At 39.9% G+C, this 27158-nt stretch overlaps 1 protein-coding gene across 1 annotated transcript in view; it reads left to right on the forward strand.

Moving 5' to 3' along the window:
• The window catches only part of PRMT3 (protein arginine methyltransferase 3), a 56555-nt gene extending 32597 nt beyond the window's left edge, over positions 1–23958 (forward strand). Inside the window, exons 12-15 of the mRNA XM_082284217.1 lie at positions 1289–1375; positions 13769–13819; positions 14023–14110; positions 23357–23958. Coding sequence (XP_082140343.1) covers positions 1289–1375; positions 13769–13819; positions 14023–14110; positions 23357–23466 — 336 coding nt within the window. The 3' untranslated portion in view covers positions 23467–23958. The remainder of the gene's footprint in view (positions 1–1288; positions 1376–13768; positions 13820–14022; positions 14111–23356) is intronic.
• Positions 23959–27158: the final 3200 nt, after the last annotated feature.

The following is a 27158-nucleotide window of genomic DNA, read 5'->3' on the forward strand; positions in this document are numbered from 1 at the left end:
AGGCAGCATGAAAAATCATAAAAGGCTTTGGGTTAAAGATCATCCAGTTCCAACTCCCCTGCTTTGGGCAGGGACATCTTCCACTAGACCAGGTTGCTCAGACCTCCCTCCAGTGTGGCCTCAAACACTTCCAGGGATGGGGCAGCCACAGCTTATCTGGGCAGCCTGTGCCAGGGCCTCACCTCCCTCACAGGGAAGAATTTCTTCCTAATATCAAATCTAAACCTGCTGTCTTTTAGTTTAAATCCATTCCCCCTTGTCACTCCATGCTCTTTTTAAAAGTCTCCCTCCATCTTTGTTGTAGGCTCTGTTCAGGTGCTGGAGGCCACAGTTAGATTATCCTTAAGCCTTCTGTTTTCCAAGCTGACCAGTTCCAATTCTCTCAGCCTTTCCTCACAGAAGAGGTGCTGCATCATCTTGATGGCCTCCTCTGGACTCACTCCAACAGGTCCATGTCCTTCTTGTGCTGAGGACCCCAGAGCTGGATTCAGAAATCCTGCAGAGAGGAGGGAGGAATAACCCCATGTACTAAAAGAGGCTGGGGGCCTACTGGCTGGAAAGCAGCTTTGCAGAGAGGAATCTGGGGGTGCTGCTTGATGCCAAGCTGACCATGAGCCAGTAACTCACACCCTTGTGGCAGAGGCATCCAGCAGCATCCTAGGCTGCATTAGGAAGAGGACTTATCACCAGCAGCTCAAGAGAGATTCATCTTCTCTTGCATCCCAGGGAGATGACTTTTGGAGCGCTGTGTCCAATCTTGGGTTACCCAGTGTGGGAGTGAGATGACTCTCCTGGAGTGAGTCCAGTGAATGACTGCAAAGGGGGTTTTCCAAAGGTCTCTTTCAAACTAGTTATTCTGTGATAGATATAAAGCCAATTTGGCAAATCAAAACCCCCCAGTTTTAACCCATACCAGTTTATGCTGTAGTTTACCATGTGACTACATGAACAAGGTCAAGATGCCTGTGAAAACTGCTCCTCTCAACAAGGGGCAGCTGCCATCAAGAAGCAACTTTCCTGAACAGACTGAGCTACTATGTGTAGTTCCATACCACTACTACTCAAACGGTCTGTTTATTTGGGCATGTGAGGAAGAAGAGTTTCAGGTGTTTTGTCACATGGGATTAGGTAGTTTTTTAGTCTCTTCCCATTTTTTGGAAAGCTGAAATAGTATTGCCGTATAGAAGTTGTCTCATAATGAGAACAACTGAACAACCTTCATCTAAAGGGAGATCTGAAGTGACATTCCTCACTGTCACTGACAGAATTTTATTACCCTTTTTGACAGCATATCAACTGTAATACTGCATCCACTCCAGACTTGGAATTCTCTTCAGATTTCACCCTGAGCATTACAATGAGCACACAGTGTACGGTAAGACAATCTTAGTTTCTTCATACATGGTCGGTATCACATTGGACTAAGAGACAATGTATTAATTATCCTTAATTTATCATCAGTCCTTGCCTTGAAACATTAATTTCTGCAGTATAGAGGTGTCAAATGAGCTCTTTCTATAAAGAGAGATGGATGTAAAATTCCAGTAATGGTGTTATGGGATAATACAGGTAGCTGAGGAAAGGGAAGGGTAAGGAGCCTTAACACTGGGATCTTTCTGTTTTGTTCTCTAGCCCATTTTCTGAAATACAAGAAAGTCTGGTGTTAGCTTGGCTAAGTAATGCATTTTTTCCAACACTACATTATAAGCAAAGGCAGGATGGCCTAATTTTTACAGTAATTTCACTAATTTGCTTCTATATTAAATACAAATTGTAAGTGCTTCCTACCAATTTATTAAAATACCATTGTCAAATTTGACAAAAGTTTGCATTACACTCTGAAATCGATAGTAAAAACTGAAATTTTTGCAGTCTGGAGTATTCTGAAACTTGTGGGAGTTTCAAACTTAAGTCACATAACAAAATCAAGTGTAAAGGGGTAATTTTAAACTTCTAATATATTGAAATTAAGTCTGCTTGAGCAGGTTTATTGGGCTTTTGCACGAGCATACAAAGAAGAGCTGCAGGCTTCCTCTGACATGGACACAAAGAATATGTTTCTGTATGATATAAATTGCTTAGGCTGATGACAAAATCTTGGATGCCTGCATCAGGCAATGTAATTCCTGGTTTGGATGTTAGTTCATGCTGCTGCGTTTCCCAGCGTTTTTGCAGTGTAACAGTCTGCATAAGAGTCTGCTGGTGTTACAAAGTGGAATTTTCCAGTGTATATCATTTCAATCATTATCATTTTTAATTAGTAGGTGTGTACAAATACTTCATATTTATTTGTCAGTTATCACCAAATTAAGTAAATACACATTTTCTGTTTTTTAAATGGAAATATGTCTATTTTATTGTGCATACAGAAAAAACCCCTCCTGTTTTAAGATATCATAGGATAATATAGTTGCCTCAGGGCAGGGTCAGATTTGATTTGAGATCAAGCTCCCCTGCAACCCTGGTTTAATTTTCTTAATATGGCCACATTTGAGTAACTGATTAAGCAGAGATCTTTACACAATGTTGGCCGTCTTTCTGATGTTGGGTAAATCAAAATAGCTTATTTTAGAAATATTGTTTTCCCCAGCACTAGGCTCTTACAAAAACTTCATTTCTGTTCTGTGATTCTGTAGTATCATTGGCATATAAATCAAGTTGTATACCTGCATTTTATGACTTCCAAGAAGAAGGGGAGGGAAGGGGGGGAAGAGCAGTGTTTCTGAAATTTTGCAGTGAATGCAGGTTCTAAAAAACGATCAGAATGCTGTAAAGTATTTTGCAGTTCATAATTTAGGTTTATTGACACTTAGAGTGAAATTTCCACAGTTTCTATGATGGATTGTAGAAGTTTAGTTGAGGGTTGACAGTTCATCCATCATATCAGGCTGCCTAACCTTGCAGTAAATGAACAATAAAAGTCCATTATTTATGTTGAGAATTTTTGAGGAGATGCTTTAAGATTGCAATTTGTCCTTTGAAAATAATATTTGATGTTTTTCTTATTTGCATAAGTGTTTTGTTGTTCTGCTGGCTTTTCATTTTGTGCACAAAAAGAGAAAGTTGCCTACATTGCCCAAAATTCTAGGATTTTGTACTTGTCTCTTACGATTTTTGGGGGGAGGGGGGTGTTTAAATATGAACATTGCTTTGTTTACAAAAAATATTCCACAAAACCAGCAATTAGGAAATCCATCTTTATATGCTTGTATTTCATTTCAAAGCAGGTTTTCCTCAGCCATGGAAGTGTGGAAGCAGATTTGGTCGTCGTGTTCCTCCTAGTGTTGCCATCAGCATTGCTGATACCAGAGCAGTGCTACTACCATCAGAGCTAGGACTGGTTCTGTTGAATAATCTGTCCTTTGAAACCAGGCAGCTGAAAAATGTAGGGGCACATAGTTCTGTTATTTGTTCTGGGGATCCTACTGCAGACCAGCTCCTGGTTTGCAGTGTCCCTGGCTGTGGGGGGTGGGTTCCATGCTCCCTCCCACAGCACTGTGTGCATGCCCCGCAGTGTGAGGGAGACATTGCTACACTGAGGTGTGTCAGCAGCATGGAATGCAGGGCTGCTGTTGCTGAACTTATGTTTGCAGGAGTTTTGCACTGATGGGATTTAGCAACCAGTTAGAAAAGAGAGCTGTGGGCTCTTCTGGTTGGAATGTGCAACATAATGTTAATGGTTGAAGAGCTGAACTCTCAGCTGGCATCTCTGGAAGTAACAGCCACATCAGGGTGTGCTGCTTCTTCCCATCAGCCTGTTTGCATGTCTGTGCTAACAGGACAGGATGCTGGAAAAGCTGGCAGGAGACAGAACCATAATGTAGTTGTTTTAGCAACTCATTACCACATTTGCTCTGATCATGACTTGGAACACCCCCAGGATCCCTCAGTCAGGAGAGGCTTCACTTCATGTTTCTGTGGCAAAATCATAGAATTCTTTGACTTGAAAGGGACCCTATAGATCATCTAATTCCAACCCCCTGCCGTGCCCAGGGATCCCACCCCCTGGATCAGATTGCTCCAAGCACCAACCAGCCTGGCCTTGAACACTTCAGGGATGGGGCAGCCACAGCTTCCCTGTGCAGCCTGTGCCAGGGCCTCAGTATCTTTACAGTAATAATTTCTCCTAGTAACTAATCTAAATCTGTCCTCTTTTAGTTTAAAACCATTCCCCCTTGTCCTAGCACTGTCTGCCCACGTAAAACAATGCTAAATTCTTCTAAAATCTGTCCTTAGTTTTTCCTCAGCTGACTGTTTTCTGGGTTTGGATTGAGTGTACTGAGGACATTGAATTCCCAGCCATCATGGTGAGCTTGTGTAAAATAGAAAAGCTGTGTGGTTCACAAAACTAAGAGCATAGCATTGATGCTTCTGATTTGCTTGTCCTTCCACCTCTTTGAAACTACCCTCATACTTTTTTATGACCAAAAATAAAAAAAAACCCTAGCAGAGTATTAAGTCGTGCTCATAAGAGATCAGCCTCATGTCTTACTGTAGGTGCATCTTGAGTGTATTGCAGATGATCCTGTAATACATTGAGTCATAGCCTGAAAAATGATTTAGGCTCTAAATAGTTTTTTTCTTCCAGATGTTCAAGAAAATAAGTAAGTCTTCAAAAAAAAAAGTGTATAAGAAATACAAAATGATTAAGCAAAAATAAGTGTTTTAAAATGACCTTGTATATGCTAGTTAGTCTTTTAGAAGTCCTGGGACAAGGTGGGGTAGTTAAGGCTTTTTTCAGAGCACATACTGCTTCTATGAATTTTTCCTTTATTCCTCACATGCTTTGCCACAACAAAGTATTTTCTAGCATTAATTTTATCTATCATTATTTTAGCTTTCAGAGATTGAAGATTTTCAAAGCGTGAAACGGTTGCATGGAATCATTATATGAAATTGTTCCAAAGCACTTTTATTGCAAGTCGATTTGATTTCAGTCCTACAAAGATAATAGCAAAAAAAAAAAAAAAAAAATTAATTAGCCTGCAGAAGTGCATTTTCCTAATAAAGAGCTAGGGTTTGTCACTGCTGATTTTAATGAGACATCTGGCTAATATCAGTTAGTAGATGCTGCTAGAAAAATACTTCATTAATTGTATTCTAAGTTGATCACTGTGTGAGCTTTTGAGATAAAATATAATGGTGATTACCCTCAGTATAGAAATCAATTGACAAACTTTCTCTTTTGTTTGCAAGCGTTTCCCCTGTGAGTCCATCAAGGTTGATCTTTCCTAGCTGAATAACAATGTCCCCTGAGAGGAAAATGGCAGTATCTATTCATTGCTCCCAGGAGATGTTGTCAAAGAGCAGGGGATGTGTATAAAAAGTGGGAGGGAGGAAGGGGGTGAAAGAAGGATAATGAACTAGAGGACGTGACTGATGTATTAAAACCTTCAGGAGGAAAAAGGAAGTTGAGTTGACTAGAGAAAATTACTCTGATTATAGAAAAATCTTTGCTGGTTAAAATTTCTTTAAGTGTTAGGCAGTTTCATTTCTTAATATCTGGTCTTCCACTTGGGAGCCAACAAGAAGTATTAACATAGGAATCTTTGGTTCCAACCTTATGTGAGAAACTTAAGTTTTTTAAGTTGGAAATCTGGTTTGGGTACCACAGTTAAACCCAGCTCAAATGCCTGATTTCTAAGTAAAGGAAATACTACTCTACCGTGCTACAAAGCAGGTTTAGTCCTTCTCAGCTGTTTACTTACCTGTAGCCTCCTCTGCAGTGATCTCCAGATTATTAATCTTGAAAACATAAAATCACTGGGTTTTAATTGCCAGGGATTTCTTTTCCCTGTGATAAAACCACAGCAACTCTGCTGCATGGATGACAAACATTCCATCTCCATGCTTGGATAAACTCCATCAAAAGCACATTATCTCCCACTTCTTTGGCCAGCTGTCTAATTGTATTTGTTGTAGCCACTCACTGTTGGTACATGATACTACTGAAGAGCAAGAATGATAAATTACTCACTGTAGGTGATAGTGATGATGATAATTTTTAATTTCCTGGTTCCTAAGTGAATTGGTAAGGTTGCCTGTGAGTTCTCATAAGGAATTGAGCAGTCTCATTTGTTTTGTTCTGTTAAAATGCTGCATGTACAGCCAGCCATTTTCTTTAGGAAAAAAACCTTAGCATTCAGATGTATTTGAATTAAAATTAGACTTTTCTTTGCACTTCACCTAAAGGCTCTGAATGGAGGAGTGTAAATAATATGTACTAATACTCATTTATTGTATGTTAAAGCTTTTTGTGGTTTTATTATATTTGGTGCATGTTAACGTAAATAAATGGGGAGGAAAAATAGTCTTGAAATCATTTATCTGGGAGGGAAGAAAAACAGTTTGAAGACAGGTGAATCTTAGTGGGAGGACCTGCTTAATTTACAGGTTTGATATGTTTGCATGGACACCTTAGAAACCCTCAGTGATGGATGAAGACCTTAAACTGCATGAACTCTTCATCAAAATGTGTGGTCAACAAAATCGGGTGGGAGTTCATGGCTGCTATTTTAATTTCAGGAATATTTTATTCTTAGTTGAGGGAACTCTTTGTTGACCTTTATAGGATGTTGCTGTACAGTCTCAGTAATGTATATCTATTAATGTATATCTGATCCTAAATGTTTCCTTCATTCTTTATTTGGCCACCTTAGTTCCCTGGGTAAATAGATTGGCTTTGTTCTGGGGTTGGAGTTTTTGTCCTCGTAGCTCGGCTTTTCTCCTGGCAAGTTATTTGAGAACAAGAAGAATAGTATTTAGATAGTGTTTCCCAATATTTACTGGTTTTTGAGGCTCAAGCATGTGTCAGGCTGGTGTTGTAGTTATTTATTACCAGTTTAGAAGTCATTATTTTTGTTTTCCTCTTTCATGGTATTCAGGAGACTGGCACTTGAAAGATTTTTCCAGAGAAGATTTAAGTTCTTACTGATTAGTTGTAGGTGAAGTTGTAAATGAGCTGTCAAAGGTGTAGCAAAAAGATGAGAGAAATTGCAGTAGGAGAAATAACTGTTATCATTATCCTTTAAAAAAATTAAAAACAAGAAGAAAAGAATCCTAGGCAGTAGTTGTAAAGCATCATTTAGAATTTATGAGGAAGTTATTTGCTTGTTCCTTTTCTTTAGTTTGACTTCTTGTAAAAGAAACCTTTAATGAAAATCTGGCCAGCTCTATGTTTCATTTTAATATGCATGTGTCTGTGATTGCTTCGAGTGTGCCACTTGTGATTTTTTTTCCTTATATTTTGCTGCATGTGATAAATTATACAAGAGGGGAGGACCTAATCTTCCTTCAAGTTGTAAGCATTGGAAATCTCTTTGTTTGTAGTATTGCATATTTAATAGATGCTTGTGATTATTATAGCTACTGCAGTTTGGGATAGTGTTCAAAAGTGAAATGAAAGAAAAGTATTTTGGACTTCACTTTTACAGAAGTGTTTTTCTGAAATGCACTCAAACATAAAAGATACATAATTGTGCATTTTGACATAAAACACCAAGTTACAAAAAGAAAGAAGGTATCAATTCCTTAAAAGAAGATTGTAAACAAGCCCACCATTTTACAGCTACTTTTTTATTTTCAAGTATTTCAACTGTGATTTGTGGCGGTTTTTAGATTTATGAGATTTTGTTTTTAACTTAACAGGACTGGCGATTGTAGATAAAATTGAAGAAAGCATCATCTACATGTACTTTACTTCTACCTTCTTTTTCTTCTTTTCCCCAGTACATCAGTGTGGGATACCAGATCATTTCTGAAGTGGTGCAGTGCATACACTAGCACACCGTAAGAGTGGTGCTGGTTGTTTTGGTTTAGGGGTTTTTGGAGTGTGTTGAAACAGACCTGTGTGATGCTGTCAGAGATTTTAGTTTTGCACAGCTCTTTCAAGGAAGACTGAACCATTGGCTCAGTTGGTCAGAGCATGGTACTAATAATGCCAAGGCTGAGGCACCAATCCCATATGGGCCATGAACTCAATGATCCTTGTGTGTCCCTTGCAACCCAGAATATTCTGTGACTCCCACTGCTTCATGCAAAACCAGAAATTCTAATGGTTTGTATCAAGACTTTTGCAAAATACCGAGAGGACAAATAATTTGAACTGTGTTGCCCCTTGTATCCTTCAGTACTTTTCCAGAGGCACAGAATTGTTTAGGTTGGAAAACATCTTTAAGATCATTGAGTCCAACCACTGACCCAGCATTTTTAAGTCCAGCACTAAGCCATGTCCCCAGGTGCTGCATTCACGTGACTTAAATCACTCCAGTGATGGTGACTCCACTGCTTCCCTGGACAGTCTGTTCCAATGCCTGACAGCCCTTTCGGTGAAGAAATTTTTCCTAATATCCAGTCTAAACCTCCCTTGGTGCCATTTGAGGCCATTTTCTCAAGGCCTCTTTTCAGGGAGTTGTAGAGAGTGAGAATGTCCCCTCTGAGCCTCCTTTTCTCCAGACTAAACACCCCCAGGCCCCTCAGCTGCTCCTCATCAGGTTTGTGCTCCAGACCCTGCCCCAGCTCCATTCTCTTCTCTGAAGCCTCTTCAACACCTCCAAGTCTTTCTTTTGTCATTCTACAGAATCACCTGGCAGGTTTTAGGAAGGCTGGGTGTGCTCTTTGTAAGGAGTCTGTAGGCATCTGTGTAGCTGGCTTGAGATCCCTTTGGCCTGGGGCACACAAAATATGACAAAACAGCTCAAAAGCAGAAATATCTCAAAACACGAACAATATAATTAAAATTTTAAGCATAGCATTGTGTTTGAATGAGCATATGAATGTACACAAACTATGCAGGGCCATGCAAAACGTGAGAACAGCTGGTGAATTTAGTATTTCCTATAGGGTGTCTGTTCAGAAATAAAACTGAACTTACCTAATGAAAATAATGTCTTATTTGGATAAATTGAGTGCCTTTCAAAGTGATGTTACTGGCAGGGTGACACGTGCAGTCTAACACTCGAAATCTTCCATGTGAAATCAGGGAGAGGAAAAGGAGGTAGTTAATGTAGGCTGGAGTTACTGGGAAGCTTTGGCATAGAGTTGAGATGGATGTTATTACCTGGATATATGCAAATAACTGTTTCTGTTTAACAGCAGGTTTAAAGTTTTTCAGTTTCTTATTTTAAAAGGGTGAGCCACAGGCTATGTGCATCGAAGTGAGATATATTTATTCTGTGCTTTTTTGCTTTATGTAGTTCCTCAGCTGTAATTGGCTTGTAGAATAGCTGTCATGAGGGAGTATTAGACAAATTTTGCAGGTGGTCAGTAACTGCTGGGTTTGGTATTAGACTTCTCATTTTCCTAAAGGTTTAAAATATGAGAGAAGAGTTGGAGATTAAACACACCATTGGTAAAAACCAATTGCAAGTTGTTTTCAGAAAGATCATGAAACCGTGTGTGTGGTTGGTTCTTTTAGTTGACTCAAAGACATTTTGAAAATTATTAACAAAAGATACTCATTAGATTTCTCAATTGCAATAGGTGCTTTTACAGTTAGTTTTCAAAATGTCATTCAAACTCTCTCCTCAATGTATTTAAAAATATAATTTCTGTCCAGTTAAGCAGGGCTGGGGTTGCCTCTTGACACAACTCACCAGTGTGTGTGTTTTGGTTTTGGGGTGTGTCGCGGGTTCGGTTTGTAACCGGGCGGAAACACCAATTTAGTGTAGTGGTTTGGTCCAAAATACTCATTACTGTTTATCTTCTGTGAGATAAGAATTAGGAGAAATGCAAAGCAGGCACAACACTTGAAAGAATAGAAAGAAGTTTATTAACAGACCTAAAAGAAGGAAAAGAAAAAAAATTATACCACCTTCAGAACTCTCCTCCTCCCCCCACCTTCCTCCCTTCTCCCACTAACAATGTGAAAAAACAACCCTTAAGATGTTCAGTCTGTTTACCACTTCCATAATAACCTTGTTTAGTCCATTTAGAAAGAGAAGTCTCTTCTTGCTCATGCTATGAAAACATTATCACAACGAGACAGCCGCCCACTTCCAAATATTGTTCAGTCCATTTAGGAAGAGGAGTCTCTCTGCCTGCGTGTGAGTCCCTTCCCCCGACTTGCAGCTTTTCCCGCAACTGCTTTCGAGGGTCCACTCTTGAAGTTTTTTGGGGTACAATTTTAAGGTTGAGCCATTCAGAAACAAAAAACAGAGGCCCTTCTCCTTCCCTGGGAGCAAAGGGTCTTCATCATCTTCATCGTTAAGACTATCTCTGGGAGCATCTCTAGGAACTGAGGTTTTCTCCTTTCCCGTTTGGAGCAAAACTCCTCATCTGGTCCATCTCTCCCTGTCCAAACTTCTCATGAAATTACAGCTGCGTCAGCATCTGCCTATCTCGGCGCAGGTGCTTTTGCTTACGAGCTGAACACTCCACCCCCCTATCTTCATGAAATTCCAACAGGATACTCTGATATATCATAGCTTCACAACAGAATTTCAGCTTTAAGCATCTCCTCTCTCTCTTCCCTCAGGTTTTCAGCTCTTCACAGCAATAAAAAGGGTTAATCTCACCTCGGCCTTGCAGCTTTGCAGCTGGAATGTTGAATTTTTCTTATCGCAGTGGAGAGGGGGGAGAGCCGAGCCGCTCCGGCTGCCCACAGCAAGGCAGTGGGGGGGGGTTCCATGGCTGGAACAGGTCCATGGCTCCAGGATGGCCGTGGCCCGCCCCAGCCTGGCCCAAGCAGGGCCTGGCTGGGCCCGCTGGCCCCCACACGGGGCCCGCAGCCACCTGTGCCAGCGCCGGAAACGAGAGAGAGCTTGGGGGGGGAGTTTGTCTGTTCTTAAATGTGGATCACAGAGGTGGTCACAACTTTAAGTGGCTTAGAGAATTGTCCATATTCAGACTGGCCAGCTGATAGGTTCTATCAGTTCCCAGAGGAAGCTGTAAGCACCCCTTAGCAAGGACATCCCTTCCGGGACTATGCTTGCTAACCTATGACAGGGTGCCTCCACTGCCCAGTTTTAACTGACAGAATTTTGGAGAATGCCCAGAGCTGTTCACAGGAGCATATCCTCAAGAACTTGAGCAATAATATTTTTCTAGTTTTGGTTTCTTTTGGCTCAACGATTATTTCAGTGTTCAATATTGAAGGACATCTATCCATTTTAGAACATAACAAGAAGAAATTAATGGATCAATGTAGAACTCTTGTTCTCTGTAATCCCTGGAGCTCTGATTAAGGCAATCTTTGTGATGTGTAATAATTATTATTACTACTGTGGATTAGCTATTCAAAGTCAGTGTTTCAGGTTGTTTCAGATAGGGAAACCACTGATATTATAAAGAATAAAACAGTTATTTATCCTAGTCATTTACAAAAGGTACAAATCCTGTTTCCCTTAACGCAGGGGAGGCAGCAGGGAACGCTTTCTTTGCTTTCTTTCTCTGAGTTTCTTTTCAACCTGAACTTGACCCCAAAAAATAGTTATCTGGGGCCTTTTCTCAGGGTAGCATGTAGGGTGTTTCTGTCACCTGTTGTTACCAAGTGTATGGATAATTGCATCCACTTTAGCTATGGTCTGTCTGCTTGGAGCTTTTGGCTTTTTGATCCAAGATGTAGCTTAATTGTCTTGTTTTCTCTGGAAGCCAGATTTTTTTTTCTCCTCGATGTATTTTTGTTGTCACAACCTTGTTTTCCTGCAGTAATCATATCCTAGGTGTTATTTGTAAGTATACCAGCAGTATTGAGCTGACGACTGAAAAATATTTTTATGACTTGGTAGATCTCTGACTAATGTCCAGAAAAGATTGTGCATCAATGAAAGTAGTCTGATGGGTCAATAGAACTTTGTCAAAACCTTCTCAGTCTTTACTCAAAAGGCATATTAGAGACAAGGCTTTAATTCACTTGGGAATGAGATTCTCAGATTGAGTGATAGGACTTTTACTAAAGGGTTGGAAGAGTCACTCTTTCCACTGTCTGATGCTCATTTGTCATGAAGGGCTCTCAGTGTCTTCATAGGTTTTGTATTTTAACTCTTTAGCCATGCTGGAATTTGTAAGTTGCTAGGCTTGTCTGGAGTGCCCTTCGTTGAAAAGCAGGTGCTTTAGCATAGTTTTGCTGCTTTAGCGCATAGTATTCTCCACTGTGTTGGCAACATCTGATTTGGATTTATACTGGAGAGGAAAAATACCAGAATGACTTACTCATATTATGTATTTCATCATGATAAAACCCTATACCCTAATTTTGTAAGCATGTTTGACTTTTTTTTCCATCACAATCTGTGTGTGAATCTGTATGAAGAGTGTGCTACAGAACTTGTCCTTTTTAACTCTTCAGAACAACCAGTTTCCTGGTCCTGGACTAGGAGAAAACCCCTGGTGCAGTAAGAGGGAGGTTATAATAGGATGTTTGCAGTGAGTATTCATGGAACAGGCTTGCCATCATTGCACTGGTACATACTTTGTTTGAATGCTCTCCAGCTGATGTGGGGAGAGTCCCTTCCTCCCATCACAGGGACAGAGAGAGTCCCCAGCTGAGTAACTTCAGCTCAGCTGTGGAGCTGTGGTTACTCAAAAGCTCTGTTCTGGGTCATTTCTTCAGGCTGATGTGATAGAAAAACCCAACTTGGCCTTGGCACCAGGGTCTGATGTGCTTTAGCCTTTTCATAGGACAGGAGAAAGCAAATAAAGGTGAGCATGGACAGGATTTCACAGGTGAAACTGGAGTGTATATTTTATTAGCATCTTCCAGCTGTTTATTTGGGCTTTCTTGGACTCTCACAAGCCATTTTTTGTCCAAAAAGCAGTCCAGCATTAAAAGACTGAGTGACTAATAGTGTTGATATGCTGCTTTGTGTGTGAACATTTTGTATCTATTAGGTATCAGGAAAAAATTCTTCCCTGAGAGGGTGATGAGGCCCTGGCACAGGTTGTCCGGAGAAGCTGTGGTTGCCCCACCCCTGGAAATGTTCAAGGCCAGGTTGGATGGGGTTGGAGCAGCCTGGTCTAGTGGAAGGTGTTCCTGCCCATGGCAGGCGGTTGGAACAAGATGATCTTTAAGGCCCCTTCCAACCCAAACCAGTCTATGTTTTCTTTTCCTATTCAAACTGGAAGAAAAGTCCCACTAATAAATTAGGCACTGAAGAGAGGGGTTCTTGAGGTTAGGAGTGGGATGGCAGGAGGGACAGAGAAGGAATCATATGAAGAGTTACAAACTATTAGCTGCTGGAAGGGCCAGCAGGAAGCATTTGTGAATATTTTTCCTTATCTGTGCGTGTAGAAGAGGAAGAAAAGTACTCCCTGCCTGCTTTTGCTCTGCCTCTGTTTGCAGGGAGCTCCTGTGGAAATTCTTTTTAGCCACACAGCGAGTGAGCAAATCATGCAGAATCCCTCGTACTTGGTGTGTGTTTACTGAGGGTCATGGACAGGACAAGGACTGAGTTTTGTCCTTGTGGGTTTGCACGTCTGAAAGGCTGTTTTCTTATATATGATTCTGGTTGCAGTTAAGGTGTGTGGGTTGTTTTGAAAACTGATACTAAAATCTGGTACAAAATAAAATGCAGTTACAGTGGGCTGAATATTCTCAAGTAGAGCAAAGGTGTGATGACAGGTGGTTTTTTTGTTTGTTTGTTTGTTTGTTTGTTTTGTTTTTTTGTTTTTAGGATTATTAGCATACTTGAAACCATAAATATAAGCTTGTTCCTCTTGGTAAACACTTGAAAAGGAGTAGAAATTCCAGTAAATGCATGTATGAATCACAGAATTTGAGTGTCACTATTATTCCTTTATTGTATTTACATTTTCACCTCTTTTTTTATAGGCAATTGCTGGTTACTTTGATGTATTTTTTGAGAAGAACTGCCACAACAAGGTGAGTATTTGGGGTTATGCATTTTAAAAATATCATTGAGAGATGAGGATGGTGGTGTATTTAATTTTGCCTCAAGGTGTTTGGCAGTGAGTCTGTTTTGCTGTAAGAAAGACTTCGTATGCATTTGTGTTTGGTAATTGATTGATGTGGTGTGATATGAAAAAGGTTGTTTTTAATCAAACTCTTGAACTCTCCCATTGCAGGTCTTGTTTTCAACTGGTCCCCAGTGTACCAAAACACACTGGAAACAGACAATTTTTCTCCTGGAGAAGCCAATTCCTGTAGAAGCAGGTATATTTAAATTCAGTTGTGGTGCAACAGTGGTTGTGTTACAGTGCTGTTACCATTAAATCTAGATACAAAATACTTCCAAAATTACATAAGTGTCAAAAAGAACTAGTAAATAAATCTTTCAGCTGCTCTTGGAGGAATTTTTTTGTCTCAGCAAAGCGGGGAAGTGTCTGTGTACAAAATTGTTGTTTAAAATTACACATAAATGCATGCATAAGTACCTTGTAAGTGGGCATATATCTTATACTTGTATAGCTCCATACTGTAAATTTGGTGAGAAAAGTTCTGTATCAAAGCATTTCTGATGCAGAAAAATGTAAGACCAGAACACTGCTATTGACATTCTCTTAATTTTGACATTGCTAATATTCTGAAGTGTCACATTTGTCAAGTGGTTGAACAGGATTTCTTGTAGCCCTCCTGAACTGTCCTGTGTTTAAAAGGATCATGAATATATGCATAGGTTGTATCTGTCATGGCAGGGTTACTCTGTAAAATGAAAACAGTTTAAAGAACTCACAGCCATGAACTTGAGCTGTTGAAGTATTGAATAGGTTAGTTTGATACACTGTAAATTTTTATAAATTGGTTAAGTACTGTAATAAGTTTCACCTCGAATTTGATGCAAGTAAAAAGGTTTTTGTTGTCATCAGGGATAAACAGAATTCGGATGATAAACTGTTGAGGTGAGGTTTTGAAGACTAAAGTGATGCTTGTTAGTGGTTTAATTAGTTCTATTTGTGAAGTCTTGAAAGCACATTTTTATACAAGTAGTCAAATATTCCTTGCTTTAGAGACCCGTATCCATAACCCTCATACAATGGTCATGCAAGAGGATGGATGTACAACAAGTCAAGAATTATAAGCCTTAACCTCTTACTCCTGTAGAACTTTCTTTCAGACTCTCACAGTCTTTTTATAATCAAAGGAAATTAAGTAATTAAATTTTTATGCTGTTATTTTGTTTTTGTCCAGTTGGCCTCTAGATATTTACTCACCACTGTTGAACTCTCACCCAGTGATGAATCACTTGTCTTTGAGGGCCATTTTTCTTTACAGACTAGCAGGACCAAAGGAGGAGCCTCAGAATGGGGCTCATTTCTGCTGGGCAGTTAATAAAGTGGTGGTAATAAGTGGTCCTGACCTGAACAGTTCATAAATAGATCAGATGTATTGGGGGAAAGGAATAGAAGTTGTGTGGATGCTTCTGCACTCAGTTGAACTTCCACAGTTGCCTCTTCCAGCTATCAGACATGACAACTTTTTACCAGGAGCTTCTTTCCTAAAGGCACTGAGGTCTGTGATATCTGACAAATCATTTCTGTCTTCCATGCTTTGACTTTATATTCTTAAACAATTTTTATTTGCGCTTTCTTAGGTCCTGTCACTTCTTGGGGTGCACCCGTGCTTTTGTGCATTCATAGTTGGCTTGTGTTCTCTTCAGATTCTGTTTCTAGACAAGGCTGACTAAGATCCCCTTGCTGCTACTCATTAAATCTCAATGTCATAGAGTGAATTTTTTTTAAGTGCAATGACATTTGTTAAAATATGCACATTATTTCATATTACAGAGATCATTTGACATTTTTCAGATCTGTGAAATTACTGGGAGGTGTGCCCCAGCCTAGAGTTCTAGTCTAGGTGTGGTGACTTTCTGAAGGCAGCTGCAGAAACAATGTGCTCTGAAGCAGTGAACACCACCAAGTTGACCTTCAAGATCACTTGTGCTGTAACTCCCTCCTTCCTATTTTTTGGCTCATATTTCTTAACATTATTCCCATAACAAATCTTGTTACAGCTGTTTCTCTTTCTTTTTGCCTGTCTCCTCCTCTTTGTCCTTTTTTGAGTTCCCCTTTCCCATCCTTTTGCCCATTCTGTCTGGTTTTACATCTACTATGAAATTACCACTTAAATCTAGGATTGTCTGCCTTTTGCTTTTAGTGTTAGAGAAGACTCTGAGAGAAACTCCTGATGTAATTTCCTTTTCTGTTGTAATCCCAGTCTTAATTTCTGTGGGATATTTGTTGCCCATGGGTGACATAAACCCATCAAGCAGAAGGTGCTTCCTGATACTTACATAGGAATGTATGTTAATTTATGTGATTTTTCTGGAAAAGCCATTCCCTCTGACTTTGATCCTTCTCCTTCATTGTTCCAAAAATCTTTTTCCCTCAAGACATGTTGTTGTAAGTACAGATTTCCCTATCTTACTTTTTTATATTCTTTTCTTTGTCAAAATAGTGACTTGAATATTCATCTGGATAATTTGTGCTTAACTGTATTTTTTGTTTCTTCAGTCTTTACATTTTATCAACTAAGCAAACTGTTCAAACTCATTTTGCAATCTATTTGAAGTTGCACTTCCAGCTGTTTCTCTTGTCCCCCTTGTTAATGAATAAGCACTGCTTATTACCACTTCTCATTCAGCCTGGTGTGTTGAACTGAGCTCCACTCTGAGTGCACTGAGCTTTTGAGGAAACTTTCTGTCTTCAAAAGGGCTTTCCTCGATGCAGGTTAACTGGAGGCAAAAGTAACTGTATTAGATTAAACACATTTGCATCATTTAAGCCTTTACATCCATCCCTGTGTTTACCAGCATTCATCAGCCCTCTGTCTAAATTCTTAAATTCAGAAATACATTATGGCCATGGGAGAAACAGCAAAGAAGATGCATTTGTGACTAAATATATTCCTAGAACCATTAAGGTTGGAAAAGACCTTTAGGATCGAGTCAAACCATTAACCGAGCACTTCCAAAGGCACCACTAAACCATGTCACTGGGTGCCACATCTACACTTCCCTGGGCAGCCTGTTCCAGTACTTTACAACCCTTTCCATGAAGAAATTTTTCCTAATGTCCAAGTTAAATCTCCCCTGGTGCAACTTGAGGCCATTTCTTCTTGTCCTGTTGCTCATTACCTGGGAGAAGACCAACTCTCACCTGGCTACAGCCTCCTTCCAGGGAGTTGTAGAGAAGCCAGAAGGCTGGAGAGAGCCCTGAGCCTTCTTTTCTCCAGGCTGAGCCCCCCCACCTCCCTCAGCTGCTTCTCCTCAGACATGTGCTCCAGAGCCTGCCCCAGCTCAGTTCCCTTCTCTGAACATGCTCCAGCACCTCAAAGTCTTTCTTGCAGTGAGGGACCCAAAACTGACCCCACGATTCGAGGTGGGGCCTCAGCGGTGCCCAAAACTGGGGGACAGTCACTGCTCTGGTCCTTTGTCCACCCTATTGCAGATCCAAGCCAGAATGCCATTGGTCAAGATAAACTCTTCTTTTTTCTGATAAATATGGGGAAATAAACAGAAATAATGCAATTGGACTCTTGCAATAATCTGACGAGTGTTCCCATGATGGCATTCGCTTGTAGCTTTTTAATAGGTTGTGAAAGAGAAATTTGCTGGTAGAAAACACATTTTGTATGTTTTCTTCTTTTGAAAGCATCTTTCAGATAGGGCAGTGGCTGTTCTTTCCCAGCGAAGAAAAATGGTTCCCTCAGATTTTTAATTCCGAGTAAAATAGTAAGGCTGACTAAAAGTCCCTTATCAGATGCTTTATAGCTTTTGGGGCTATGCCTGGAGTGGTTATAAAGCACTGATTGTATTTGGTTTTGCTCTGTAAAAGAAGTTGAGCTTACAGATATCCAAACCTGCTGGGTATTTAACTGGAAAATGCTCCTTTATGCCATGGCAAAATTGTTTTGTTCTGCAGTGTGAACTAGCTAATTTTCTCAGCTGTTTGATGCCAGGTTATTTGTTGTAAAAATAGATCTATTTTCTCAGCCATAAAAAATACTGAATGTTTTGATCTATCCTAATGATAACAGAATCAAGCCAGTTGCAAGCCAAAGGATGGGCCTTGGAGCTCATCCTGCCTCCTTTGCCAGTCCTGCTGCAGCCTGCATTCCATGTTCGATGTTTATACATCTCTGGGATAAAGTGGGAGAGGTTAATTGTGGGTCCAAAGGTCTGGAGAGAGGCAATAAAATCTACAGCTAATTAATACTTATGATTTGCTGCTGAGTTTCAGCTTGATACCTGTGGTAGATAGCTTTGTATATAATGGATATATTTAATGGATAATTTCTGTTAATTTAATTTAGATTTAATGTGTGAGTGGGGGATAGCCTCTTACTACTCGTGTTCTGAAAAGCCAGTCTTCTTCCTCATGGACTGTGACAAGAGACTTGAAACTGATTTTCAGTCAAGTAAAACAAAATAGCATCAGCATGTTGGATATGCTTTAGCTGTTTAGCAAGCAATTAAAATTAAAGAAACTGGAGAAAGAAGCAATATATCCTGGGTTTTCTCAGACAAAACAGTGATGTATTGTAGACCCCCCACAGAGTACCAGCCTTCTCTTAGAGCCTTTTTAATAGCTTGAACATGTCTTTATTTTGAAGATTGAAATTGAGATGCCAAAGCAGTATCTTTTTCTCGTTAATGGTCCAAAAATGAGTCTCTTCCTTTTGTTGTTTGTTGAAATATTCCTGTTAAGCAAACAAAAAATTACATCATTCTTGTTTGGTTGTCTCAAGAATTTAGTAAATAAATTAAATGCTTACAAAAACTATTTTAAAAGGCCCACAGAATCTTTTCAGTAACAATGCATTAAGTTAAAACCCAGCTCTGTATGCAGGCAAATTCTATTAGCAATAAAACAGCCTATTGTCGGCATTTCCTGTTCTTGATATTGCCTTGCAGTGAAAATAAAACCTTGATTTGTTTTTCTGTGGTGTTAAAGGGGCTAGCACGCAAAGCTGGAGCAGAACTCACATGACTAAGCTCCTGTAAAATCCTTGATTGTCTTTAACTCCCCAGTTTCTGTAATTGGAAAGCTGTTTGTAAATTTACAGACTGAAAAAATGATGATTTGTCTACTTAGACAGCACTATTAAAAGTAGGAAAACAATGCCGGCACGATTAATCTGTCTGAACGTTTTGATCCTATACTGAAATACTTCAATATTGTGCATCCCAGTTGGATAATTTGGTTCCTAATTAAGATTTTAGTGTCTGTTTTGCCTGTCTCCAGCTGCAACATGGTGTCTATAGAATTCTGTCTCTTGTTTATTTACAAGTGGCACCTCCAAAAGTGATGCTGGCTTTTAAAATCTAGTAAATGTTAAAACTTGAATTTTGAGGTCACACTAAGTCTGGCAAGTCTTATGTAGTATTTATCAAAATCTGCATTTTAAAATGATCCTGCTGACTTTTCAGAAACATTTTTAGGTGTTTCAGTGAGTTTCAGGCACTAAATTGAAAGAATCTCTTCCCATGGCTGTTCTGTCTCATTGAAAGATAATAGAAATTCCATATTTAGACAGGAAAACTTGGATGGACTGATGACACAGATGCCATTCTGTGTGCCTCCCTTTGCAAGTTCTGCAGCTGCAAGGGAATATGGTTCAAAGAGCAACAACAATCTGGTTTTCTCGGAATTTTGTCACATTGCTGAGAGGAAGCTTGGGACAAGGCTATACAGTTTAGAATCTCCACTACAAAAGGTGGTGAATTAAGCCTGGTTCTAGGTGAGTGAGTTTGGCCACTGCAGCTCTACATTGAGGAGGACCTTGCCTTCATCATTCATGTGGCAACTCTTTGTGGTACCCGAGCTGTCTGGGATTCTCTGTCACCTGCAGTGCACACAGGTTACCTCAGGCAGCCACACAAGCCTGCCTTGCCTTGCTCACCTGGCAGTTCAGACTTCTTCACAGCAGCCTCATTCCTAGGCTGTCTTGAGCAGTTGCAACACGTCAGTTTGGTGCAAAAACTCTTCAGAAAATACACTCAGAGCATGAAAGGAAAAGACAGAACCTCGGGATAGTTTCAGCAGAGGGTGAACAGTGATGCAACAGAAAGGATTTGGCAAACAAAAGTAACTTTTATAAAAGTAGCCAGCCCAGCAGAAGGGTTATCACAGATCAGATGGATGGTACCAAAAGGCAGTGGCTGCTGCTCAGAACAGAAACTGCTCGCTGGATCACACAGGGTTGGAGATGCAGTAGAAGTGGCCAAAGGGGACGGTGGCAGTCTCTGCACAGCTGCAGGTGCCTGCAGGTTAAGAAGATGAATGGGTGGATTAAGGATAAGTTCCTGAGTTTAAGGGAAATGCTCTTGGTCCCACCACAAACTGTTTCAGTCTTTTCTTGTTTTCCATTTTCAGAAGATAGATGGTATCTGGAAACTGCTTTCTACCCAGCTCTTCCAGACTCTTTTGAGACTTGTTGGTTTTTCTGTTGCATGCTAGAGCTCAGTGTTGCATTAGATAGCAGGTCCAGTTATTTCAACTGGATTGTGTTTAAATTGTCAGCCTCCAGCAAGGACAACCTCACTGTGAAGAGCGGTATCAAATCTTCCTGCTTTGTGACTGGGAGGGCACAAACCCACTCAGTGGTTCTTTACAGTGTAGGGGATTTGTAAAGGTACTTTTCACCAGCAGTTCAGTAGTTAAGGTGTCTTTAGCCCAAAGCCACTGCAGTTTTCTAGCGGCTCTCTGAAACAATTCCAGTGAGCTCTTTCGTAAGTTTCTTAAATTCAGAATTTAAGAATTTAATTTCTGGGGTTCAGAATAAATAATGGTTTGAGTACTGTGTTCTTACTTGTCCCACTGTTAGCTTCATCAAACTCCTCCATGGGAAGAAAAGAAGGAAACCTGAAAGACCTTGATTGCTGGCTGCCTTTGGTAACTCTTTGAGTCTTTTTTGTGATCAAAGAGGGAGAAGACACCAAGTTGTATTGAAAGGCAGGGTAGTTCCTCACATTACATGCCATGGGGCTTTTCAAGCTTTAAGTGCATGTTATGGATATGCATGCAAGGGACTGTAGAATCTTTGGTTTTGATCAAATCCTTTATAGACTGAAAAAACATGATTTGTTGGGCCTGAACACTGTTGGTGATCCTGGGATCTCTGCACTGAGAGAGACCTTGGCTCACAGACTGCAGGCTGGCCCCATGTGTGATTGTATTGCACAAACATAAGTGACAGATGCAATTGCTTACAGTTTTACTGGTGGTAAAAGTCAGAACCTAAATAAACTGGTTTGAGTGTCCAGAGCACGTGCACTATAGAGCCTGCAACCAGACATGCATTATGTGACAGGGAGTCAGTATCGACATAGGGGTGTATTTTTCCTGCACTTGCCAAGCTTATACCGCACTTCTCCTGAACTCTTGTGCTTTTTCCATTTGGGGAAAAATTTCAAGCCTCCCCAGAGGATAATAAAAATGCAGGGAGGGGATGGTAATGGATTCAGTTTTGTCCTAATCAAACTGCAATGGCACTGTGTGGTTTACTTGCATTCAGCTGAGCATGATAAGAGCAAGGTGATGCAGCTGAGTCCCAGAGACAGCTTCCTCCAGGCAGCTCCTAGGACAGAGAATGGGGGAAAACATCCGTCATTTTCTATCTACATGACACTGATTAATTGTTCAGAACTGCCTTTCTGTTACTGCTGTTGTTTGCTTCAGCCCTCGGAAAAGGCTGCTCAGAAAAGCAGATTTAATGTGGTTACAGCATAAGGAATAGCTGGGGAAAATGGAATGGAATGCTTTGTTTCATTAACTGTTTTTGCAAGCAGAATCTGGGGGTTCTGTCCTATGAAGTCAGCTATTTATAAAAATTACATTTAAGTTTTTGCTTTGTTTTATTGTTTTGTATTAATTTTTAAATGGGAAAATTGAAGTACGGATTAATTGAAATAATAGAATTTTAGTTCTCAAAGGCTCTTTACTCTTACTGAATTGTTATCACAGGATGTTAAAATAAATCAAGTAGGTAATTTTGTAGCAGTTTTGAAAATCTGTGTGTTCAAATTAGGTTAAATTTCCTAGCTGGAGTGAGACTATAATGCCCTTTTTTCTTTATCTTGTCCTTATGTCTGGCAAACGTGTCTCTGTTAAAAAAATCTGTGAAACCATTTTCACAATTCTCTGCAAATTGCATTGTGTGATGTCAGTCTTTTGATTCCTCATAACAAAACTGCACAGGAATTGTAGTGGAATCTCCAGCTAACTGTCACATGAGAAAAAAAAAAACCAAAATGATAAAAAATTTTTTTTCTCCTCATCCTTGGTACTACAGTCATTCTTGCTGATAAGCCTTCTTTGATATTTGTACTGCAGCCTTTGACAAAATGTCCTGCATTTATAATTCATAATTTGAACTTTCTGACAGTTTACTGTTTGTGGATGCAACTGAGAATTCTGCCAAATGGAGCTCTCCAAAATTCTTCCTGAATTTGAAACCAGCTTAGTTTTGAAATTACTATTTGTTTTCATTTTTGCAGTAAGAAAGCTTTTTAGCTGGATATTAGCAATGGCTTTTAAAATCACAGTGAGTAATGAACAGCTGGAAAATACTTTGGATCCAGTGAGATAGAAAAGTAGCAGCAGTGGATGTGGCTGGTGTGAGGGATGAAGATGAATGGGGCGAGGGAGGCCTGATGGGAGAGGAGCAGGGAACTTACTGCTGTAGATTGGGATCATGGCCTGCTGTAATGTGTTCAGCAAATCATCTGTTAGGATGTAGCTCTTCTGGGTATGAAATGATGGGATGAGGTGGCTCAGCAGTGGACTTCCTGAATGTACAAATTTACAAATGTGCGTGTTTCTATTTTATGGGTTCCTAATTTACAAATATTCCTTAAATGACAGGTCTTAATAAGGACTGAAAAGGAATTGAGAGTAGGTTTTTAAAAGCATTCGCTCTGGATGTGACTGAAGGACATACCTATCGACTCAGGACATTGACACTTTGTAAAACAAAACCTGCAATTAATAATGTATATACTTGAAATGCCACAGAGATTTCTGTGGTAGTTTCCTTCCAGATAAAAAAAGTACCCAGTCAGAACTTAAATGTAATGCAGTGCAAATACAAACCACATGGCCCATACAGTAGGAAGGGAATAGGCTTCTGTGCCTGCATGGTTTCACCCCAAGATGGTGACTATATCCAAGGGATACAATGGCTTTCCCCAGCCACGAGTGAAATATTTGGCATATCAGCAATTTGGGTGAACCTCTGAGAAGTGAAGCATCCAACACAACTCAGCACTTCTCCACGTTTAACTGCAGTTAGTTTGACTTAGGTTTGTTATCAAGAGCTTCAAAAACTTAAACTTTTGTAGACTTTTAAAATTCTGATTGATTGGTAACAGCTTCTCGTGCAACATGGGTGCAGTGCATCTTTGGTTACTGTGAGTCATTCAATACTGTAACCAGAGCAATTTCCTTCTTACTTTTGCAGGAGAGGCCCTGAGAGGAAAGATCACAGTCCGCAAGAACAGAAAGGATCCGCGGTCCCTCTTCATCACCCTTTCAGTGAAGGACGCACAGCAGACCTACAGCCTTCAGTGAAACTCTGTCCATGTCTGGAAAGTGTTCAATTCAAATGCTATGTTTGACTGCTGATAAGTGTTTTGAAATATCCAAAAATGGTAAACTCTTTGGTTTGTGTGTGTGTGCACACACAAGGATATGGAAAAGTTACCTAGAACCAAGATTTACAACAAAATCAGATTCTGCTGCTTCACATGATGTGAGGAAAGCAAGAAAGATGGGTTTGGGTTACCTGAGACTGCTGGGTGAGGAAAAATGAGCTTAAAGTCTTGCTGTAAGGAACAATAAATATGATCTCTCAGTAGTGTTTTATTCTTCCACTGGCAAAATCCTTGTATAGTATTTTTTTATGAAAGAAGCAGCTAAATCATGTGTCAGTGCACTTCAACAGTAGCTGGAAAATCCCAGTGGGAATAATTTTGGAATTCCAACTGCAAGACAGCAGCAACAAAGAAGATATTTTTATTACACTTCTGCAATTTAAAAGTTGTACACATTTCAGTTACATTTGTCTAAATAAATGAACCCAGTGTGATACATGTAATGCAGTTGCTGCTTTCCTTGTGTTCTGTGTAATTGGAAATTCTGTCTATCCTGTGATGGCTCATTTATTTGTGCCTACCGTTTTTTCTCTACTAACCTGTCGGGGCATAGGTGGATGGAAGTGTGTATTTTAGCAGCTTTAGGAAAAACACAACAAACAAATAGCAGTTGCTGGAAGGGTGGGTTTGGTTTCACTCCTGTGGACAGTCAGGGGTTGACTTCAAGGGAGGGGGGTGCATGTAGATATTCATTCCTGTGTGGAAGCTGTTGAATTCCCTTTAGACCCCTTAAATGCCCTGATTAACATGTGGATGTTCAGGAGCTCAGCTCACATAACAGGAATGCTCAGGTACTGAACACCTGGCCTGGGCAGCTCATTCCAGAGGTGTGAGCCAGAGCCACCCGTGTGGGCACCTTGGCTGTTGTGTTCACCCAGTAGTGAGTGTGAATTCATTGCTCACACTGATTTTAGATCCCTAAGTTTATGCAAGTGAGACTGCACACAGTTTATAAATTCTATTTTCAGGATAGGCTTTAATATAAAAAAACTTCATAAAAAACGAGACAGTTGCACACACAGAAAAAACGAAAGGTGCAAGTTTTATTTCCCAGTAGTCTTTGAGAAGTGTGAATGCTCTACAGTGATAAACACATGTGAGTCTCAGTGAGCTGCTAGCATTTTTCCTGCTTGGTGACATATATCCGTTTTGGTCTTGTTCAGGGCTCTTCCAGTTTGAATTTTTTTATACTTCTGCAGATTCTATGTTTGTGTAAATGCTGCCATAGAAGACAAGAAAGGAAGAAAAAGAATGAAAAGGGATAGCAGTGCAAAGCCTGGTAGAGAGTTTGTGTAGCCTTGGGTTGCAGGGCTAAAAATGAAGACAAAAAAAGCTTGAAAATGTGTAAAATAAAAAGGTAAATGCTATTATAAAATAAATAAATAAACCCCCAAAAACCCAAACTCTGCCAAAAACAGAGGATTTGGTATCATCTAACCAGTGGGAAAATGTTCTGAAAAGACTTTCATTAATGTAAAGCCTGAGGAGGGTCATTTGATAAAGGCACTGGATTTTCAAAGAATTTCAAATGCACAAGTGAACATTGATCTAATAGCCAGTGCCTCACAGCATGCTGTGGAAATAACCCATCAATTATAGGGGGCTTTTTTCAGTCTAGCACTTGTATAATATGGGATTCATCTGACAGCACAATCAGTTATTTACACTTCCTAATTGTTACTCAAAGAATTGAATATTGTGGGAAACGTGATCAATAACTACTCTCTTAAAGGAATTCTAATGATTGAATCTGAGGCAGAAAAGTGGAAAGTAACTACTTAGGGTAGAAATCCCCTTGAATTTATCCAGTAAGATATAGTAATCCTTCATACAAATGTGATCCTTTATTCTAAGGCACATGGTCAATGTGGCCAAAGATGCAAATAATCTGTAGTTGAATTAAAAATAAACAAAATAGTGTGAAAATGGCTGGAATTCTGCATAACTCATGGAAACATTTCTTCCTCCGGGTGGTAGGAACAACTTGTTCGTCAGTCATTGGTGTTTCAAATTTTTAAATATTTTTTAGCAATTAGGGTAGTCACAATTTCAGACCTCAGTTTATTACTTCAGTGTGTGCTCCTGTATTCAGAACAGAAAGAAAAAAGTAAGTTGCAGAGAACCTGAATTTCACTTATCTGACAGCATTTGTCTGTTACACCAGCTGACATAAATGGAGCTGGTTTACCACACAGGTTTTGTTTTCTTAGCAGCAACATCTTACATGACAAAGTCTTTTCTTCTTCCTGACTAGGAAGTATCAAAATTATATATCCTATGGGTTAGATCTCTGTAACTTTGAAATTCAAGTGAGGCATTTATTTACCTGCCTCTCTTAAGAAATCTGCTTTCTCCTGTTTCTTCCCTCTGCTTCCCTGGTACTGCTATGGGCAGATGCAGGTTTTGATGCAGAAGCAAAAACCCCACTGGAGGTGGCTGCTCTCCCCTGGATTCTTGTCTGACATGATGCACAGAGCTGTTTGCTGTTGGCTCCTTTCCAGAGCATCTCTCTTGTCCCTGGCCTTTGGCTTTCTCCTGCTCTGGATTTGGTGCTGGTTTTCATTTTGTTTGAACTTCTAACATGCCCTGACAGCATTCCCTGATTTCTGATGACCAGATCTGTCCCATCCTAGGCTGCTCCTCTTCTCCCTGATCCTTTTCATTTGAAATGTTGAATGTGCAGCTGATTCTTGGGAGGTGCAACAACCCCTGTACAAATTTAATCCTTGCTTCAGCAACCAGTGCTGCCCAGAGCATGCTTGATTTGCAGGCACAGCAGAAATGGGATGCAGATGCAATAAGACAGATACAGACAAAGGGTTGTCACAGGCCTTGAAATGTATGAGTAAGTTGTTGTTGCTAATGGAGACCTGCTAAAGCACATTAAAAAATGTGGGTCTATGATGCATATCTAGGAAGATATAAAGAAAATTGAATACAACGATGGGTAATTTCAGGTCAGTTGTCAGGTGCGTGAAGAAATACAAGATGGAATTATGATACCTTCCTTAATGTGTAATTTTATGCATAAACAGAGCCTTTTCTTCGACATCAGAAAATTTAGGATCCTTAATTCACTTTATATAAATTCATTTTGGGAAACCTGCACTCAGCAAAAGGCAAATGAATACATGGGGGTAACGGCATGTCTTTTCCAAGAGGATAAAATTTGCCTGCCCCAAATTGCAGGTGGCAACTACAAATTTAATGTTAAAGTGCCTTCATTTGCAAAACCAGGGAACCTGCATGGTAGGAATTAGCAGTGTCATGTAAGTTTGTATATGTGAGTGGTTTTGGGAGCTTCAGGGTTTTGTTTTTTTTTTTTTTTTTTTGAAAGTATGTTTTTGCTGTGCTTAACAATGAAGTCCAGCACTTCTGAAGAGCACTGCATGGACAGAAGTTTTGAATGTTTAGTCCCATAGTTAACCTTTTTCTCAAGGAGTGTTCTTAACTAGCAGTTATCAATCTCTATTCATGCTGAAGCAATTTACATTATACTTAGCCCAAAGTCAGAGGAGTTAGATTGACCAGTGATTCATAAAAGTTCTCTTATTATTCAGATAAAAACTGAAGGTTGGCCTGCCACCTTCTTGCAAATCTTTGCCCAGA

The sequence above is a fragment of the Coloeus monedula genome, assembly GCF_965178545.1.
Source record: "Coloeus monedula genome assembly, chromosome: 6".
NCBI classification, from domain to species: domain Eukaryota; kingdom Metazoa; phylum Chordata; class Aves; order Passeriformes; family Corvidae; genus Coloeus; species Coloeus monedula.